The sequence below is a fragment of the Perca flavescens genome, chromosome 11 (assembly GCF_004354835.1).
Source record: "Perca flavescens isolate YP-PL-M2 chromosome 11, PFLA_1.0, whole genome shotgun sequence".
Lineage (NCBI taxonomy): Eukaryota > Metazoa > Chordata > Actinopteri > Perciformes > Percidae > Perca > Perca flavescens.
Window position 1 is genome coordinate 34,326,691 of NC_041341.1, and position 20,744 is coordinate 34,347,434.

At 43.9% G+C, this 20,744-nt stretch overlaps 1 protein-coding gene across 2 annotated transcripts; it reads left to right on the forward strand.

Annotated features, from left to right (window-relative positions):
- The first annotated feature begins 5,084 nt into the window (after positions 1-5,084).
- ubxn4 (UBX domain protein 4) lies at positions 5,085-19,717 on the forward strand. 2 transcript variants are annotated; one of them, XM_028591866.1, is made up of 13 exons: positions 5,085-5,365; positions 5,885-5,987; positions 7,420-7,448; positions 9,870-9,988; positions 10,148-10,289; positions 13,615-13,705; positions 15,677-15,731; positions 16,466-16,630; positions 17,592-17,719; positions 17,972-18,074; positions 18,269-18,400; positions 18,861-19,123; positions 19,355-19,717. In XM_028591866.1, the coding sequence occupies exons 1-13, from the start codon at positions 5,284-5,286 to the stop codon at positions 19,491-19,493; spliced, it is 1,551 nt and encodes a 516-aa protein (XP_028447667.1). In that variant the 5' UTR covers positions 5,085-5,283; the 3' UTR covers positions 19,494-19,717. The 2 variants fall into 2 exon arrangements, with proteins under 2 accessions (XP_028447667.1, XP_028447668.1); XM_028591867.1 differs by having other exon boundaries at positions 18,864-19,123.
- The last annotated feature ends 1,027 nt before the right edge of the window (positions 19,718-20,744 follow it).

Sequence of the window (20,744 nt, forward strand, 5' to 3'; positions counted from 1 at the left end):
TGGTTGTAGGCTACTAAAAAAACTACCTTTGAAAAATAAGCGTAGGCTATGCATAGTTTTGGTAAATATTTGTTAAAAATATTTAATAATTTAACGATAGAGAGGCAAAGTCCCTCCCCTTCCGGTGGACCGCCATGGGACCTTAACTCGGAAAAAATATGAATGGGAGTCAATTGGGAAAGGCAAATTATGTTTTTATCCTGTTTGAATTGAGCCATGGATTACACATATGATGTTCAGTTTAATAGATAATTTTGCAAGTCAAGAAAGTCTCAATTTATTGTTAAACTGTTGAAGTATAAGACTGTGAAAATACGTAGCCTAATTAGAAAGACTACACACTTCAAAGGGGGACTGCCCATTAGCTGCTGTAGCCGATTGGTCAGGGCCTGTACAGGTGGGGCTATTGAAGGGCGGGTCTTGGCATGGCCATAGTGGGATTCGTAATATCGCAGAACGTCTGACTAGGGAATTTTTCGGGTTATTGAGAGGTCGGAACAATGGAGCGTCGCATAAATGACATGGCACCCTTCAAAGTCGCATGGATGACGTCTCGCTGAAGCTACGATGTCTGTGTGTATCGTACCGGGGATGTAACATTACTCAAATGAGCAGAGGATTTCGCTTGTTCTTTTGTCTGCTGAAAACACTTCACTGGATAAAACCCAGCAGGTAAGATAATGTTACATGTGTTGTGGAACAGAGCTAAGCTAGCTAGCTAGCAAGCAAGTTGAGCATCAAGCTAGGTGACGTAAACTGCGTGAGATGTAGTTCACTTAGTGGTTTCATGCTAAACTAAGTGGTCATATGACAAACCTAGAGCTAACTGAGACTCTCTTCGGTTGAAAAATTATCTTTTAAATTGACGAACATCGTATTTGTAATCCATGGCTCAATTCAAACGGGATCAAAAAATAATTGCCTCTCCCCCGTTCACTACCACTGGAATAGCCTTTCTTAATCTCTTGTCTTGGTTTTGTGCAATAGCTGTCAGAACAGCCAACGGGATGTGAGATAACGTAATTGGCTGTGAAACAAAGTCAGTTTAGAGGGGCAGTGTAACTTACTTCCTGCAGCTTGTGTGTTAGCGCCATCCTGTGGTGTTCAGAGGACGAGGCACTTAAGCACCACTCTGTGTTGGAAATGACACATTCACATTTTCTTTTCTTAAAGGAGAATTCCGGTCGATTTCAACCCGTAGCTCTGTTGTTTGTAAATCAGGACTACTGTCAGTAGCGAGAAAAAGAAAACAAACGGTGCCGCCTACACCGAGTTATCCTCCTGCTAGGTTTTGCACCCAACAGTCTTAAACAAGGCTTAAACAGGGCAAGTTTTAAACGTGTTTTTAGCCTCTAAACGTGTTTGAAATGCCATTACTAGTGCTTAGCCATGTGCAGTTATTCCTTACGAGGGAACACAGCGAATTTGACGGCAGTAGATGTGACAGAAAGGCCTAAAAGTTGTGCTAATCCTTACCTCTGTTTATGTACTGCTTTCCGGTCAAGTCAACAATCGAGTGCCGATCTCATACAATCCAATAATCCAAAATGTATTTTTTCCACAAAAAAACAATTTGCCGAGGTCCTGTCCATAGTAATGAGCATGTATCAACAGGCTGTAACCTGACACCGCAGTGAAGCAGAGCTGACCTGCAGTTCAAGAGTTCAGGAGCTCATTTGCATAGGTAACCTAGCAACGGCGGAGCCTGTCAGGCAGAAGCAGTGAGGAGCTCACAGAGCTGACAGACGGAGCTTGGAGTTAGATCAGGACTAATATGAGAAAATGCTTCGAGTTTGTGCCTTTCCAAAATTACGGCAACCAAATGAAGAGATATTTGAGCTTTCACCGTCTACAACCTCCGCAGCCGGGAGATTTTACCGTTATGGCTGGTTGCACTTCAGCTCCCTTGATAACATTAGTGACATGAGAGAGATTACCGTGGTTGTAGCGAACATTGACTTCACCGAAAAGAGCGTCAAGTCCCGGTATCTGAAGGAAAATGCCATTCCTAAAGCGAAAAGACCAGGTGCTGAAAAATTGGAGGTAACGTTTTTATGATTTATACTTTCCAAGGCTATTGTAATTCTCACTTTTTTTTCTGTGAAGAAATGTTTCACGGTATTGGTGAATTCTTGAAAAAAACACTAAATGTTGTAACTCCCGTTACTGAGACCCGTGTATGATATTACCGACATGTAATTAGTAATTAGTTATATTACTGCGTTACAGCAAACATGTATATATTACTGTAATTGCCTTACACCCAACACTGATTATGATAGATGCATCCTCAATGTTACTGTTTTGGCCATTGAGTCTGACTACAATGCTCTTTCTCCTTCTTACTTATTTAGGGGACACCATCCCCCACACTATGTCACTACATAGAGACAGAATTAGCTGCAGTGCCACAGTCAACTCCCAAGATGGCGTCAAGCTGGTCATCCAGCCAGTTTCAAAATAGTCATTTTAAGTCCACAGAAGAAAAAAGCCCTTACCCCGTCATGGACAGAGAAGAAGGCGACTGCTTTGTAACATAGCCCCAGTTCCTCTGCTGGATAAGAGTGAACTGGTTGCTCAAGCCAGGTCACATTATAAGAGCATGTTCTAGGCCTAGGAAAAGAGTACTGAACAATTTTTTCTTTGCACACTTCAGACTATGCTGCAGCATGATTATGTATAAAACCACACACTGTACTGTACATACTTTACATTAATTCTGTCTAGATTGTGATATTGTTATTTCCTTTTTGTTGAAGTAAAGACACAAAAGCACAAATGTAATGTGTATTAATATATTATAAAACCACTGTAACAGACAGGTGCAGTATAGAACTTTACAATGTACTTATTCTTAAAATTTATTTATTCTTACAATTTACTTATTCAAATTTACTTCTACAATATACATATTCTTACGTTTTCCTAATAGAACTGTGCAATTGCTTTGTTTATTCCTAGTAATGGCCATACCAAGTATTACTAGAAATTATAGTTTTTGACTCAGAAAATGTCCTCTGCCTCTTTGAATCCTGTGTAACTTCCAGTTGGGGAGGGGTACTCTTGTCTGATTGCTGCTATAACACAGGTAGGCAATGTTCTTCTGGTGCCCCGGCCAAGGCACTCTCCTCTCAGAACCCACTCCAGAATCACCCGGTAGGCCACGAGTCTGCATTGGCTGGGGGGAGCTTTGGTTATTTCACTAAAGAAGTGAGGCATTTATTTATTATAAATAATAATACATTTCATTTATAGAGGGCTTTTCATCATACTCAAAGACACTTTACAGTAAAAACCAGCACATATATCATATTAAAAACAGATAAGCAATAAAACCAACACATATAATAAGCATATTTAGAAGCAATTAAAAACAGTAACTATCAGGTGAGAAATGTAAGATTATTGTATGTGGAAAGCTAATCTGAAGAGGTGTGTTTTGAATGTGTATACAACTAAAAACAAATGTACCTAAGCTAGACAGAGTCACGTAAGCCTGTTGTACTCACTCATTAGACAGCTGGCCATCAGGTCTGTCCGGTTAGATCATCCTTATAGATCAGATGGGGAAACCTCTGTATGGGCGAAACAATGTCTGTTGACCCGTCCAGACCAGGCTGTATCCTTACAGCACAGGCTTTCTTCCTCGGTGGTCATTGCGATACAGTATCCACACGAGCACCACCATGTACCCGCATCAAGTGCAACCAGCCATAACGGTAAAAGCTCAAATATCTCTTCATTTGGTTGCCGTAATTTTGGAAAGGCACAAACTCAAAGCATTTTCTGATATTAGTCCTGATCTAACTCCAAGCTCCGTCTGTCAGCTCTGTGAGCTCCTCACTGCTTCTGCCACAGGCAGGCTCCGCCGTTGCTAGGTTACCTATGCAAATGAGCTCCTGAACTCTTGAACTGCAGGTCAGCTCTGCTTCACTGCGGTGTCAGGTTACAGCCTGTTGATACATGCTCATTACTATGGACAGGACCTCGGAAAATCGTTTTTTTGTGGAAAAAATACATTTTGGATTATTGGATTGTATGAGATCGGCACTCGATTGGTGGGGACTTGACCGGAAAGCAGTACATAAACAGAGGTAAGGATTAGCACAACTTTTATGCCTTTCTGTCACATCTACTGCCGTCAAATTTGCTGTGTTCCCTCGTAAGGAATAACTGCACATGGCTAAGCACTAGTAATGGCATTTCGAACACGTTTAGAGGCTAAAAACACATTTAAAACTTGCCCTGTTTAAGCCTTGTTTAAGACTGTTGGGTGCAAAATCTAGCAGGAGGATAAATCGGTGTACCGTTTGTTTTCATTTTTCTCGCTACTGACAGTAGTCCTGATTTACAAACAACAGAGCTACGGGTTGAAATCGACCGTAATTCTCCTTTAATGTGGCGCATTCCTTTAAAACGGTAAACGGTCAGTTTCACTGGAACTCCTTGTCCTATAACACGTTTTAATGGACACCCTGCAGCCAATCAGAATCCAGTATTCACACAGACCATGGTATAATCTGGAATACTGGTTATAAGGTGAAGAGTGGTAAAGTGGGGGGCACGTAAGCTTTATCATTTTTTATCTTTCCAGGTTTATACTTCCATTACTAAAAATCCACACCGTTCATACAACCTTGCAGTGAACAGCCATTTTTCAGACCTGAATATCTGAAAAAGACACACGTATTCACCTAGATTGGAATTTCATGATAGACATGTGGAACTATTATGCAGGACAAAAAAAAAGAATAAATAATGTATAGTAGCATAGTCTCATTCTAATGGCCAAACAATGTATCCACACAAGTAGATTAACCGTTACTTTTACTTTAAAAAATAAATTTTTAAGTACATTTTTAACCTTGAATGTTTATGAAAACTTCGACATTTGACCTCTATTTTATTTCTAGCTGGGTTTTTTATATTGTTGTTTAGATATTTTATATTATGTAATTGTATTATGCCTCTGGGATTATTTATGTATTAAGTGGACCATGAGTCCGTTTTATATGTACTGCGTACCTTACCGAAAAATAATTCGGTTGGTACACGTCACGATAAAGTTGTGATTTAAAAAAAAATAATGCTGACGATGGTCACGTGATCCCCGTGGTGTTTGTTCCCGAAGTGTCTCCGCTGGCTGGCTACTGATCAGCGCAGGGCTCCATGTTCAGGCTGGTAGTAGAAACTGACAGGCTCACTTCGCTTCATCAATGTACGGAACGTTAACGGGAGTTTAGCTGGTTAACAGTGTCGGCAACGTTAAAACAGCTCATAAAGATGCTTTGGTTCGAGGGCTCAATCCCTGACGCCATTAAATTGGCTAAACAGCGGAGTTCCGTCTTTGTCGTTGTCATTACAGGTATGTGTGTGCGTGTCGGTTAGCCAGCTAGCTAACGCTATCCTGCATAGGTTACAAGTGATAAAGAAGCCATAGCGCTTGCGCGCTAGCCAGCTAGTCGTAGCCATTAGCCAGCTAGCATAGGCAACCAGCTGTCAAATAATTAAGACGTGTCATTACACATGTTTAAGTAAAACGGCCCAAGAAGAAAGAGTCATTGTAACCTAAATATGATGTGCTAGCGTACTATGTTAGCTGTAGTGTTGTGTGGCCTGCGTAACGGTGGCTCTAAAACAGCGCCTGGTGTCCCTAATAGCCTAACCAGATTAATTTTACGGTAGAATAAGAGGACAGGCCAGTGGATTGTTAAATGATTTAGCATGTCAGTTATTGACGTGACATTATTCACATTATGCAGTGGGTTCCCTCGCTGACAATCGTAGCCAGGTTAGTTACAACCTTACTTGGATAGGAGAGTGTTATGTGTTGGCAGTCAGCTGAAACTAAATGACGTGTGTGTGTGTGTGTGTGTGTGTTTAGGGGAGGATGACCAGTCGGCCCAGCTGATGTCCAGCTGGGAGGATGAGCAAGTGTCAGAGGCAGCCCACCGCTGCTGTGTGGCCATCCGAGTGGATGCCAAGAGGTACTCACCTGCTTACATCAGTGCCCAGTGCATGGGACTGGAACACTCCCCACTGGCTCCCATTAGCCAACTAGTATGTCCCACAGCACCTCAACTGTCCCGTTTCCTTCTCCAAATAGTTTTGCAGTGGACGTTGGCCTTCAGAGTATTCAGTGTACAGTATTCATGATTGTCCTGTATGTCTTAAGTGGCAGAATCAGAAGTTTTAATTCCAAAGTCAACATTTTCAGTTAACTTGCTATGTTGGCTTTTGTTCGCGATGCACATACTAGATAATACCACTGCACTCCTATTGACCCATAATACACACCTACTGAGAGTACTCCAAACAACTGGCAATGGAGGAAGCTATGCACAATGGATCGTTTTTGTTAAACATGAAACCTCTCAGAAATCCCCATCACCAAACCTACCAGACTCCATGTAAAAACTTGCACTTTTAGTGTGTCTAGAGCCAGCATATCTCCACATGTTAATGGATGAGTTAAGGGTTTATTTCAACCAAACCAGAGTGGAGATTGTTGAAACAGTGGAAAGATGAACCAAGACGGCTTTTGATAGTTTTATTTTGTTTCCGTGCACTTTGAATGAAGTGTGTTTTACGATGCTAAAAGTCCTGATTATTTACATGGAGTCTGGTGGAGTTTGGTGATGGGGATTTTGGAGCTGTTTCATGTTAAACTAAAAGGATCTTACTCTTTAAGAAAAAGGTCTATCTCTGTAGGGATCCTTTCCATAATGTTGTCAGACACTTAAAATAATAATCTGAGTCTGTCAGTGGCAAAACAACTTTTAGTGGTCGCTAGCTGACGCTTAACATTTGTCCTATAGGGTTACATTGCAGCTTGTTTCTTGCTAAATACTGGACCAGTTTCAGAGATTGTTGTTCTCGTCAGTCATTTAGACACAGAAACATGGGAACATAGGGTCCAGGTTGTATAAAAACGAAATTACCCTTTTAAGTAACATTTATGAAACTGATTGTACCTAAAATGGCATGTGTCCAAACCTTTAATGTAGAATTGCTTCTGTGTTCGACTGAAAACATTCCTGCCTGAGTTGTTCAGAATAGTTGAATACCAAGATTCCCATGTCGTCACCACTCATAACCTCAGACCACCTGTATGACACTGTCAGTGCGCTCGCCCTGCTAGAATATCAAAATAAGATGTTATTCACACTGACTGACAATTGCAAACAAAACAACCAGGGCTCGACCTGAAGTTTGTATCCGGTCGACTGAGGAGTCACTGATGGGTAGTTGGACAGGTGGACTTTGAGGGGCGTGCCCAGTAATATACAGCTACATGTGGATCACTCTAACAATGCATTTAGTGCAGTAGGTTTGGCAGGTGTATCATGTAACACGTGTAAAGAACAGATGTGTTGGTGTGTTTGGAGATTGAATTGTGTTTTAACATTTTGTCCACAGCGAGCCCTGTGTGCAGTTCTCTCAGATCTGTATCTTTTTTATGTTCTTGGGTTGTGTTGGTTATTATATATATATATATATATATATATATATATATATATATATATATATATATATATATATATATATATATATATACAGTGTATATATAAGGAAATTACTTCTCGACTGAGTCACTACATTACATGGCTGTGTGAGGGGTTAGACCATTTACATCTTTGTCAGCCTCAATCACTAAGCATCTAAAAATATGCATACTACTAGATCATCTAATTAATGAAATGACTCAACCATTGACAATCTAATTTTATCTGGCAAATTAACAAAGTATCTTTTAAAGATCCTATCACATGCTGCTTTTTGGATGTTTTTATACAGGCCTTAGTGGTCCCCTAATACTGTATCTGAAGTCTCTTTTATATAGGCCTTAGTGGTCCCCTAATACTGTATCTGAAGTCTCTTTTATGTAGACCTTAGTGGTCCCCTAATACTGTATCTGGAGTCTCTTTTATGTAGACCTTAGTGGTCCCCTAATACTGTATCTGGAGTCTCTTTTATGTAGACCTTAGTGGTCCCCTAATACTGTATCTGAAGTCTCTTTTATATAGACCTTAGTGGTCCCCTAATACTGTATCTGAAGTCTCTTTTATATAGACCTTAGTGGTCCCCTAATACTGTATCTGAAGTCTCTTTTATATAGACCTTAGTGGTCCCCTAATACTGTATCTGAAGTCTCTTTTATATAGACCTTAGTGGTCCCCTAATACTGTATCTGAAGTCTCTTTTATATAGACCTTAGTGGTCCCCTAATACTGTATCTGAAGTCTCTTTTATATAGGCCTTAGTGGTCCCCTAATACTGTATCTGAAGTCTCTTTTATATAGACCTTAGTGGTCCCCTAATACTGTATCTGAAGTCTCTTTTATATAGACCTTAGTGGTCCCCTAATACTGTATCTGAGTCTCTTTTATGTAGACCTTAGTGGTCCCCTAATACTGTATCTGAAGTCTCTTTTATATAGACCTTAGTGGTCCCCTAATACTGTATCTGAAGTCTCTTTTATATAGACCTTAGTGGTCCCCTAATACTGTATCTGAAGTCTCTTTTATATAGACCTTAGTGGTCCCCTAATACAGTATCTGAAGTCTCTTTTATATGGACCTTAGTGGTCCCCTTTAATACTGTATCTGAAGTCTCTTTTATATAGACCTTAGTGGTCCCCTAATACAGTATCTGAAGTCTCTTTTATATGGACCTTAGTGGTCCCCTAATACTGTATCTGAAGTCTCTTTTATATAGACCTTAGTGGTCCCCTAATACTGTATCTGAAGTCTCTTTTATATAGACCTTAGTGGTCCCCTAATACAGTATCTGAAGTCTCTTTTATATGGACCTTAGTGGTCCCCTAATACTGTATCTGAAGTCTCTTTTATATAGACCTTAGTGGTCCCCTAATACAGTATCTGAAGTCTCTTTTATATGGACCTTAGTGGCCCCCTAATACTGTATCTGAAGTCTCTTTTATATAGACCTTAGTGGTCCCCTAATACTGTATCTGAAGTCTCTTTTATATAGACCTTAGTGGTCTCCTAATACTGTATCTGAAGTCTCTTTTATATAGACCTTAGTGGTCCCCTAATACTGTATCTGAAGTCTCTTTCCCATAATTCAGCCTTGGTGCAGAATTACAGCCACTAGAGCCAGTCCCACAATGAGCTTTACTTAGGATGTGCCATTTATATGTCTGTAGCTTTAAATGCAATTGAGGAGGACAGAGGGGGGGCAAGGTGGAAGGTGGGGGTGTGGCCTTGACCAGCTTGCGGCCACGGTTGTAGCTCTATTTCCTCGTGGGCGGGCCAAATTCTCTGGGCAGCTGTGACCAGCGGGTAAAGCAGAGAAAGGGGAGGTAACATTGCTCCTTATGACCTCATAAGGAGAAGATTCCAGATCGGCCCATCTGAGCTTTCATTTTCTCAAAGGCAGAGCAGGATACCCAGGGCTCGGTTTACACCTATCACCATTTCTAGCCACTGGGGGACCATAGACAGGCTGGGGGAACTCAAAATAATGTTTAAAAAAACAAACTCAAAAAGTTAAATGTTCATGCCATGGGACCTTTTTAAAGGATCAGAACCAAAGGGTGTGTGTGTGGATGAAATGCAGTAGAGTAATACATGTACAGCTTTTCTTTTAGTTGATACTGATCCATTAAAATCAAGCCGGGTCATGTCTCTAACACTCCTAATTCTACTTTAGAGTCAGACTTTTGAGTGTGTCTCCCATAGCATGACTACTATCTTTTTGATCATTCCTTACCTGTCAGTGTTTTCCCTGACTATGGTGGGAATGCATGTAACCAGTGCAGGGTGCTGTTTCTACTGATTCTGTTAACACTACACACTGTCAGTGTCTGGGAGCTTGTTCCTTAACCCCTCCCCCCCCGTGTGAAGACCCCGTGGTGTGCATCCCCTCCAGCTTCTTCATCGGGGAGAATGGGATCCCTCTGGAGGTCATCGCCGGCAGCGTTCCTGCCGAAGAACTGAAGAAAAGAATCCACAGAGTGAAGCAGGTACGCTACTGGGATTAGTAGGGAGTTCATGTGTTCTATGTAGCTAACCCCCCCAACTTGGCCGTATTTGAATGGCAGTATTTAAAAGCGCAGATGTGAAGGCAGCCCTCTAACACCGGGACTGGTTTGTGCTAATGCTGCTGTCCCTGTGTTTGCCAGATGCATGCCCAGCAGATGGAAGGTGGGGCAGTGTTACCAGAGGCAGGTGTTCCTGTGGAGGCCAGTCCAGATGATAGCAGCGCTCTACCCTCGGCTCCAGCCTCAGCTCCAGCCTCAGCTCCAGCCAGCGCAGCTGCACCAGGTGAGTTAACCTGGATCACACAGCCTGGCCACCGCCATCTGTCAGGATTGTTTGTTAGAGCTGCACCAATCGACTGGCCGGGGACCGTCTGATCAGCCAATGATTGGGGTCCAAGCAGATTGCCATGAGCACTGGACTAAGATGTGTTTTTTGAAAACATTTGAGGTGAGAAATAGGCAATGCAGTAACAGAATTTTGCTTATTTGTTTAGCCCCGTCTAGTTTGACAATTTGATCAGAGTTTCATGAGCCTGTAATTGGTCCACTCGGCTGTGTCTTGGTAGTGTTGCATTTCCCTGGACCCATTTCCTGGTTCTCCTTCTCCATAAACATGAAATCAAGGAGAGGGTTAACTTTTCCTGCTCCAGACACTTGGCGGGAGACACTCTTGCATCCGGTGCAGCGCAAAGCCCGACGCAAGTGTCTTTGCTAGTTTAGACCGACCCAGTTGTCAGTTTCCCGTCCAGCGCCCACGTCATTTAAACAGCAAATGCACCTGCGCCCATCTGTGGCCCATGGCTGGTCTTACAGGGAGGTGTGTTCAGGTGCATTCTGGGCGTATTGCTATCTTGAGGCAGCAGGAAGTGATCGTGTCATTGACCAACAAAAACCTGGTCTAAAGGCAATAATGCAGCATTTCATTTCTATTTTAACAGAGCATTAGTAAAACTAACTAACTAACTAGTAGCTCCTAGGCACGTGCACACTATGCTTGTTACACACACAGGGACGCACAGCAGCACACAAACATGCAAAAGATTACAAATACAAATATTAAGCAGAAAATCCTCCATCATAACAGCATTGCTCCAAGGTCCAAACACACCTGGCTTTTAAAGGGAATGGGAGATGACTCTGATTGGTTGATTGCATGTTACGGCTGAAACACACCTCTGATTAATGAAGACACTAAGTACAACTCTTTTGAACCACGCGGCCAGCACACGGACCCTTTTTGCCGCTGTCAAACTAGCAAAAGTCCCAAACGCACCTGCACCAGGCGCTTCACGCCATGCGCTTAGATTAAGGGTGCAACGGAACAAAAAACTCACGGTTCGGATTGTTTCTCGGATCAGAGTCACGGATCAGATCATTTTTTGGATCAGCAAAAAAAAAAAAAAAAAAAGACAAGACAAATAAACATAAGTTTGTTCTTTTTGTCCATGCTATTGACCGAGATTCCCTTCTGTGATGCCAAATTCACTACATGTGCAAATAACCCAATCTGTGGGCCCAGTCCTGCCTCATTCACTGCATTTATTTGATTTTTGGCATTATCAGTTGTGACTGGGATATTACTAGTACTGGGCCTCTTTATCTTCCATTCCTCCACTGCTTGTGTCAGTACCTGCGCAAGATGAGTGCTTGTGTGACTCTCGTAGAGGGGGCGTGTCTGCAGCACTGGACTTCTCATCTCCCAGTCTGCTGTGGTGAAGTGAGCGGTTATCGTCACATAGCTCTCTGTTCCCCTGGACATCCACCCGTCTGTCGTGAGCGTAACAGAGGATGCTCGGGATAGTTCATCCACAACTTTTTTCCTCTCCTGCTCATAAAGATCTGGCACAATCTTTTTGCTGAAGTTGGTGTCGGGATGTCGTAACGGGGCTCAAGCACTTTCAGCATGTGTTTAAAGCCCTCGTTTTGCACAACCAAATATGGCCTCATGTCTGCACCTATAAACACACCGATAGCGTTTGTGATGGCTTTAGCCCGGTCTGATTGTGCAACAAGGGGCTGCTTAAATGCCGCGGTGATAAGCGGTTCTTGAGCAGCTTTCGTTTTCACTCGTGTCAGTGAAACACCGGGGTGATGTCTCTTCAAATGCGTGGCCGTGCTTGATGTGGGGATTTAAATGACGCGGGGTGTTCAACCTCCCCCGTTCCTCCGCTCGCCATGACCACGCTGTGTGTGGACTGAACATGCGCACAACTTTTTTTTTTTTTTTTTCAGAAATCAATCCGCGGATCACGTGTGTGCCGAACCGAAGATATTGATCCGAACGGATCACGGATGGGATCAATGACGATCCGTTGCACCACTAGCTTAGATTGTTAAAATAGGGCATGAGACACTTTGTTTCTCTCACCAGTGTTTCCCATACTTAGGTTCTCCTTGGGTGCACCGCCCAGGTAGATTGAGACCCTACTGGTGGTTTTCCCATGGGATTAACTGTACTGATAAACCGTAGAAACACTGTGGTCATGCCGCTGCAATAGCTCCCTGAACATCATCAGAGTCTGGTTGTTACCCCTCTCCGCGGCAGTCTCCTCCTCTCCAGATCTTTATATCGGAGCTGACTGGAGCTAATCGTTGCTAACCGAGCCTTCAGTTCTCCGTGCCTGAATCCATTAACTGTATTTATGGACTTGAGCTTGATTTTCTTAAGTTTGCTGTAAAGGTTTTAAACTACAACTCAGAGTCTGTTGGTCTTCATGACAGAAATCTGTTCAGATGAGATCTTAATGAGTGTGTTTAGGATCCCAAAAACACAGATTAAAACAAACCATGATCTAACAAACACAATAAGAATTACCTTTTAGATAGCCTTAGTCTCATATGATTGAACAGCAGTTAGGAGGAGACAGTGTTGAGATTTATAATATGTACATTAACCGTCTGTATGGATCATAGTATAGTATTAAGGTTAAGTTAACACATATATAATTTGGGCGCTGGGTAATCAGGAATTTTATCTGCTGAACCGTAACATTTGATAAACCAACCAGATTTAATTACACTTCATCTGTATCATCTTTTAGTCTGGTTTAATATGTAACTAGTTATTTCTTTCTAAGTTATCTGTTAATGTTATGTATTCATTGTTTTCAATAAATAGTTCATAAACCTTTGTTTGACTAGTTTATTACTGAACCCAGCCATCACATCCTGCACCCCCCCCCCCCCCACCCCCACCCCACGAGTAAACTCTCAACCTGTGGGAAACACTGCTCACTGTGCCTCTAGAGTCTCTACTCGCTTCAAAGATAATCGGCATCAATCTCTCACTTACTCTACCACACACACACACACACACACACACACACACACACACACACACACACACACACACCCTGCTGAGCAGCTTCTTTGGAGGCACACTAGATATTCTTCCAAGCACCCAACCCTAGTAAACTTCTTTTTAATTAGCCAGAATGTGTAATAATGACAAATGCCAGTTTAGCTGCTTTGCATAAAATCAGTGAGTGAAGTATAAGTGTGATGATGGTGGCAGCCCTATGGATGTATACATTAACCATGGTTTGTGCTGACCTGTTGTGGATAATCTAGTTAACCCAGTGCTCCCTGCTTGTTTCTGTTCCACTTAGCATCCGTCTCCAGCACAGCCCCAGGGACAGCCGACACATCTTCAGACCATGCTGCCCCCAGTGAAGAGAACCTGGATGCTAAGGTGGACAGGTAGGAGCCTACACACATGTCCTAGACACATGTCCAGCTGTGGACATGTAGGAGCCTACACACATGTCCTAGACACATGTCCAGCTGTGGACATGTAGGAGCCTACACACATGTCCTAGACACATGTCCAGCTGTGGACATGTAGGAGCCTACACACATGTCCAGCTGTGGACAGGCAGGAGCCTACACACATGTACAGGTGTGGACAGGTAGGAGCCTACACACACATGTACAGGTGTGGACATGTAGGAGCCTACACACATGTCCATCTGTGGACAGGTAGGAGCCTACACACATGTCCATCTGTGGACAGGTAGGAGCCTACACACATGTCCATCTGTGGACAGGTAGGAGCCTACACACATGTCCATCTGTGGACAGGTAGGAGCCTACACACATGTACGGGTGTGGACATGTAGGAGCCTACACACATGTACGGGTGTGGAAAGGTAGGAGCCTACACACATGTCCATCTGTGGACAGGTAGGAGCCTACACACATGTACGGGTGTGGACAGGTAGGAGCCTACACACGTGTACAGCTGTGGACAGTTAGGAGCCTACACACATGTCCATCTGTGGACAGGTAGGAGCCTACACACATGTCCATCTGTGGACAGGTAGGAGCCTACACACATGTCCATCTGTGGACAGGTAGGAGCCTACACACATGTCCATCTGTGGACAGGTAGGAGCCTACACATGTCCATCTGTGGACAGGTAGGAGCCTACACATGTCCATCTGTGGACAGGTAGGAGCCTACACACATGTACGGGTGTGGAAAGGTAGGAGCCTACACACATGTCCATCTGTGGACAGGTAGGAGCCTACACACATGTACGGGTGTGGACAGGTAGGAGCCTACACACGTGTACAGCTGTGGACAGTTAGGAGCCTACACACATGTCCATCTGTGGACAGGTAGGAGCCTACACACATGTCCATCTGTGGACAGGTAGGAGCCTACACACATGTCCATCTGTGGACAGGTAGGAGCCTACACACATGTCCATCTGTGGACAGGTAGGAGCCTACACACATGTCCATCTGTGGACAGGTAGGAGCCTACACACATGTCCATCTGTGGACAGTTAGGAGCCTACACACATGTACGGCTGTGGACAGTTAGGAGCCTACACACATGTACAGCTGTGGACACTTAGGAGCCTACACACATGTCCAGCTGTGGACAGTTAGGAGCCTACTCACATGTCCAGTTGTGCACATGTGGACAGGTAGGAGCCTACATACAGTCATAAGTAGCAGCCAATGGGAGGCAGAGTAGCAAATGCACTATTCATCAGTATGGAACTAAACTAAAAAATGTGTCTGAGATCCAGTCCCACACATTAGAAAGGCTTTGACAGAAATCCAGCTGTTTCCAGCCACACCTGTCTCTCATATACATGTTACACAAACATTTCTCTCTGAAAACAAATGTAACATTAAATATAGGTGATATTTGCTACTAATGCTGGACAATGAATCCTAGTGTATTAAAGCTTCTGAACAGCCACACAGGGGATTTCACTTCTTCTGGCCGACTAGACTCTGCTCAGGTTAAAGTGGGCGGAGCTCAGATGGGAATTCATTACATCACAAATCTTTTCCACCTATAAGAATGATAAAGTGTAATTTGTCCCTCTCTAACGGGTGTAACAAAGCTAACAGGAGACTGAGGAATATGTCAATCAGTCTAACCACGCCCACACAGTCTGGGAGAGCTGTCTTATCAGCCAGCTTTACTGTTCAGGGCCTTTACATTACTGACATAACTCTCACACTGACCTTATTTTATTGAAATTTTGAATGTTTTGAGCTCTAAGCTGAAGTCCAGTCAACACTCTTAATTGCTGGGATTGTAATAAATTACAAGATGAGGAAGGAAATATCATGCAGCAAAATCTGTGATATTTCCATTTATCATTCTCCAGGTAAAAGGGATGTGTTATCATTGTGTTGTCCCGTCAGGTTAACCAAGAAGCTGGAGGAGAGACGAGAGCAGAAGAAGAGAGAAGAAGAAGAGGTGAGGACATTAGCCATTCCATGGGTCACGTCCCCCCACTGTATGTAACAGTTGTAATATTTGTGACTGATGGAACACGGAGGGGATTCCTCCAGAACTGAAAGACGGCTCATTTGTTGCGGTAAACATTCAGTGGTAGGATGTGCTTGACAAGGGTGAATATGTCCATGCACTGATCTCAGATCTGAACCCCAGCCTCACTGATGCACATGTGGAGTAGAACCCCGGGCGGGGCTGGACAGGTATTCAGTGTGATGTCACTCGGCCCGTTGTCTTTGTAACGTGTCTCTGTAGTAGGCCTGTGCCGATTGGCCATCGCATTGTATATGGCCGACTGAAGGAATGAAGGGTGATTGGTTTTTCCTAAGCATATATTAAAGCCATTTGAAGTAACTTACTATCAGAACTATAATGTCTAGCATCTGAGCCCTACTGTTTATATCCTGAACAGGTGTAGCAAACCAATATATAATTATAATTCTGCGAAAACGGCGACGCCCACCACCTACTATATAAGTGCACAATATAATAATCATTTGATGAACAACGTACAATATGTGGCTCCTACACATTCCTCTCCCTCTTGTGTGGTTCTGTGTTCCCCGTCAGATATACGTAGTAGTGTGTTTGAATAGTGTGCTCCCTGAGCGTTGGATCCTCGGTGAGTTTAGTCTTGTGAGTCGGGATGTTTACCGGAGTACGTTGTGTGTTTGTGTGTGTTGCCTGTGGTTCAGAGCGAGATCAAGAAAGAAATTGAGCGGAGGAAGATGGGGAAGGATGTGCAGGACCTGAAGAAGAAGCAGGAAGAGGAGAAGATGAGGCGCCTGCTGGAGGAGAGGAACAGGGAGAAGGCTGAGGAGAAGGCTGCCAGGGAGCGGGTCAAACAGCAGATCGCCCTGGTAAGATCATCACGGCACCGTTTGCAGGGTTAAATCTGGCGCCACATTAACACGTGTCAAACATGCATCCAAATGAGCCGAATAACCAGGGATCTGGTGCTCTGACTTTTCCCAGAGATTGAAACCGTTTTTTGTAAGAATCTCAGCTCAAACCCAGCCCTCTTTGGGGCCATACCGCTTCACCAGATTTTAACATAGAAAAATGATTTAACGTTTAAACGGGTCACAACACTTGGGACTCTATTAGGCTAAATGGGCTTTTTGACCGCTAGCATGGTATTCACAACATCACAGTTGTTCAAAAAAGTTGTTCCATGCTTTTTTTTTTTTTAAAACTTCCTTTTGTATTTTCCAGCAAGAACACAGACAGTAGGTGAGACTAACCATCTCCATCTTGCACTTGAGACACTCTGTTTTCTTTGTCAGTATGTAAAAGCTCTGTACTTGCAAATGATTATACTAGGGATGCACCGAAATGAAAATTCTTGGCCGAAAACCGAAAAAGAGGAAACCAAAACAGCGAAAGAAATTATGCCAATTATTAGTACCATTGCATTTATGGCTATGACAGTGTAAACTTTACTAAAATCAAGGCATTGCAATTGTATAAATTAATATTAAAGTTTAATAAAAAAATATCTAGCAGAAATATGGCTACAATCTGATAGTCACATACAGTATATAGTAGTCTAAGAACAGAATAGCTTACCTATTATTGTTATTGTTATTGTTGTTATTATTATTATTATTATTATTATTTTTATTATTATTATAATTAATTAAAAACTGATGAGAAAAATTAACACTTGAACGGACATCAGCGTGATCAGACCAACCTAAAAACCACCTTTGGGGAACATTCATATGACGTGTAGTTAGATGTTTTAGTTAGGTCCGTGTCCTAACGGGGGCTGCTGAACTAGTGCATCCGTTGAGCCTTTGTCCCCGTGTTGTGGTGCAGGACCGCGCGGACAGGGCCGCCCGCTACGCCCAGACCCAGGAGGAGGAGAGGGCGTCCCGGCAGGCGGCGCTGGAGGCCCGGCAGGCCCAGCACGACGCCCGCAAGGAGTCAGCACTCAGGGAGAGGAGGTACAGCGCACGATGAATGGCGATGAAAACATGTTGAAACGGTGAAATGGAGAGAAGCTCAAAGAGCTGCTGAACATGAACTAGACAGAACTCACGCCAGTTACCAAGAAATGTTGAATATTTCAATCCGTTTTGAAAAGAAGCTGCACATGTGGAAGTTTGAGTGAAGTTTCCATGTGTTATGTATCTGAAAGACAAACATCCAGCATAATAATAGTATTAATAAGTGTGTGTGTCTGTCTGTGTGAGCAGTACCATAGCGAGGATCCAGTTCAGGCTCCCAGACGGCTCTTCCTTCACCAACCAGTTTCCATCCCAGAGCAGACTGCAGGAGGCCCGGGACTTTGTTGATCAGGTGGGTGTCAATCAGCAGGTGGAACACGGCTTGGGTCTGGACCTGTTGAACTGCTAGACACACACACTTACCGAGTCCAGAGAGCCACTGAGAGGAGACTGTGGACACAGCTGTCCCTTCCAACGTTCCATGCCATAGCACTGTCAACAATGTCCTACACAACGACTGAAGTGTTTGGTGCTTGTGTGTCTCAGGAAGTGGGGAAGCGCTACGGGAAGTTCTCCCTGGCGACCATGTTCCCTCGGCGGGAGTTCACCAGTGAGGACCTGAACAGGACCCTGCTGGAGCTGGAGCTGGCTCCCAGCGCCTCCATCGTGCTGCTGCCGGTGAGTTAGACCCAGTCACTCAGTCCACACACAGAGCCATGGGGCTGCTCACATTCACGTGATGGTCAAGCATGGCCTGAGGCCACTGTCTATCCAATTGACAAGTATGACCTTTCCTTTTTATAAACTAGCATTTTAAATTCATCAGTAAAACCATTTAGAATCCATATTGGATGACGTTCTAGATTAATAGCTAAGCGTTTATCAGTTCCCAGCCCTATAGAAAGTGGGTGAGACTACCTGTCTCTATCTTGCACTTGAGACACTCCTGCTGTTTTCTTGGATGAAGTCGACTAGCATAAAGGTGTACTGAACCTATGTCACACACTGAACCCAAACCGTCGGGGATCCTACACTACCCCTCTGATCCTCCTACACGCCACTTTACTGTGATCTTCACATCCGCCTCATGTCTGGGTGTTAAGTGGCGTTAACATGTTTTGGGTGCTCTCCCTCCCAGCAGTCGAGCAGGACTGCTCACACAGTGATCCAGTCCTCTGCCGGGGGCGTCTGGGCCCTCCTGGGCACACTGCTCTACCCTCTGCTGGCCGTGTGGAGATTCATCAGCACCTTCCTGTTTACCAGCCCCGCCCCTCCCGGGGCCAGAGAAGCACCCAGAGGCCCCGGTCGCCCGTCCGGCTCCTACACCAGCTCCGCATCGGCCTCAGGATCGGCATCGGCCTCAGGATCGGCATCGGCATCAGCCTCGGACAAAACAAACAGGTGCTCCATTTCACACACAAACACACTTTGGCTTCACTTATCTGCAGCCTGACAGACATGTACAGAACTGATCCACAACTGCTGTGTGAAATTCATCTAAACTTTACTAAGCTGTCAAATGGGATCTGAAATGGCACTGCCTGGGTCACTGCCTGGGTCACCTTGTTGTTGCTGTAGCAGTAAGTGCTTTGTGTGTGTTCATGAATTCCCTGTGTGTGCGCGTCCTCTCAGAGAAACTGTCTCCAAGCACTCTGCGGAGAAGCGGCCCAGGGACTTCAAGAAGGACGGGAAAATCTGCAGGCTGCGGAACCAGGAGGACAGCGAGGACGACACCAACACCTGGAACGGGAACTCCACCCAGCAGATGTAGTCCTCCGTGACTTCCTCTGGCTGTCCTGCTGTGCGATTGGTCCGGTGGTCTCTCTTGTCCCTCCTCCTGCCTGTCGGTACTAATCAACAGCAGCTGTTTTTGTGTTGACGATGCCATGATTGTGTCCGGTGGCCAGGCTCTCTCTGTGTGCGTGTGTGTAGCTCATCCTGTAGTTGACAGGTGTAGAGAGCGCGTGGCCTGCTTGTGTCTGGCGCCCCCCCACAGTCGACAGTACACCGTTGGCCCAAAGACGACACAATCTGAGCCTGGCTTCACATTGCGCTAAAGAGTCTCTGTGTTTTGGAGACGTGTTAACTTTGAAAAGTGATGGGCTGATTGCCAGTGACTCCTGCAAATTATTAAAGTGCAATGAAGATGTTTTTGTTTAAAATATATCAAATATTTGATAACACCTTGCAGCTGCTAGTTGAGGACTGAGTCTGTAGGTGTTCTACTAAGGTGGTGGTGACACACACACACACACACACACACACACACACACACACACACACACACACACACACACACACACACACACACACACACTGATGACTACTGTAGTTCTCCTCATCCAATGAAGAAAAAAATTAAAGCAGTCTTTTTTTTAAAACCTTAAATTGTCTTGGTTGCTTTTGTTCCACATGATATCTTCATGCTCCAGATGTTGAACATAGCTGGAGCTTTGCTATGTTAAATCATTTTTCTGTTTTTTTGAAAATTAATCAATCAATAGAAAAATAAATGCTCACTGGATTATTGGTGATTGAGAACGAGAAAGAGGAGCTGGCCAAAGCTCGGGCAGTGATGGACACTACACCAGGGGGGTCAAACTCAACTTCCCAGAGGGCCACACTGGGGAAAAAAAGAATCCCATCAAGGGCCAGACATGTACATTTTATTGACATGCTTTATTTAATCGAAAAAAGTCAAACAACTTTTATTGCATGTTTCACAGTCTACTCGCTTACAGTTTGGTCGACATAAAGCCCCCAAAAAATTTAACTTAGCAATCAAAGAAAAAAGTGAATTGGAAAAAGAAAAACATAAATGTGACAAAATATATAAAGCAACAAAAAGTAGGTGGGCCAAAAATTTATTATGAACCTATATTGATATGCCGGCCGGATCAAAATCTGCGAGGGGCCTGATTTGAACTTGAGTTTGACACGTGCTCTACACCGAGAGATGACCGAACACGTTTCAGGGGAATCACTGAAGTGCATTGTGGAACTTATAAACGTGAATTGGAAC

Bases quoted from the DNA above. Each gene is read 5' to 3' on its own strand.
- ubxn4 (XM_028591866.1), top strand. From the start codon at position 5,284: ATGCTTTGGTTCGAGGGCTCAATCCCTGACGCCATTAAATTGGCTAAA. The intron at 13,706-15,676 runs GTAGGAGCCTAC...TTGTCCCGTCAG, and splicing joins CTGGATGCTAAGGTGGACAG to GTTAACCAAGAAGCTGGAGG. The intron at 19,124-19,354 runs GTGCTCCATTTC...GCGTCCTCTCAG, and splicing joins GCCTCGGACAAAACAAACAG to AGAAACTGTCTCCAAGCACT.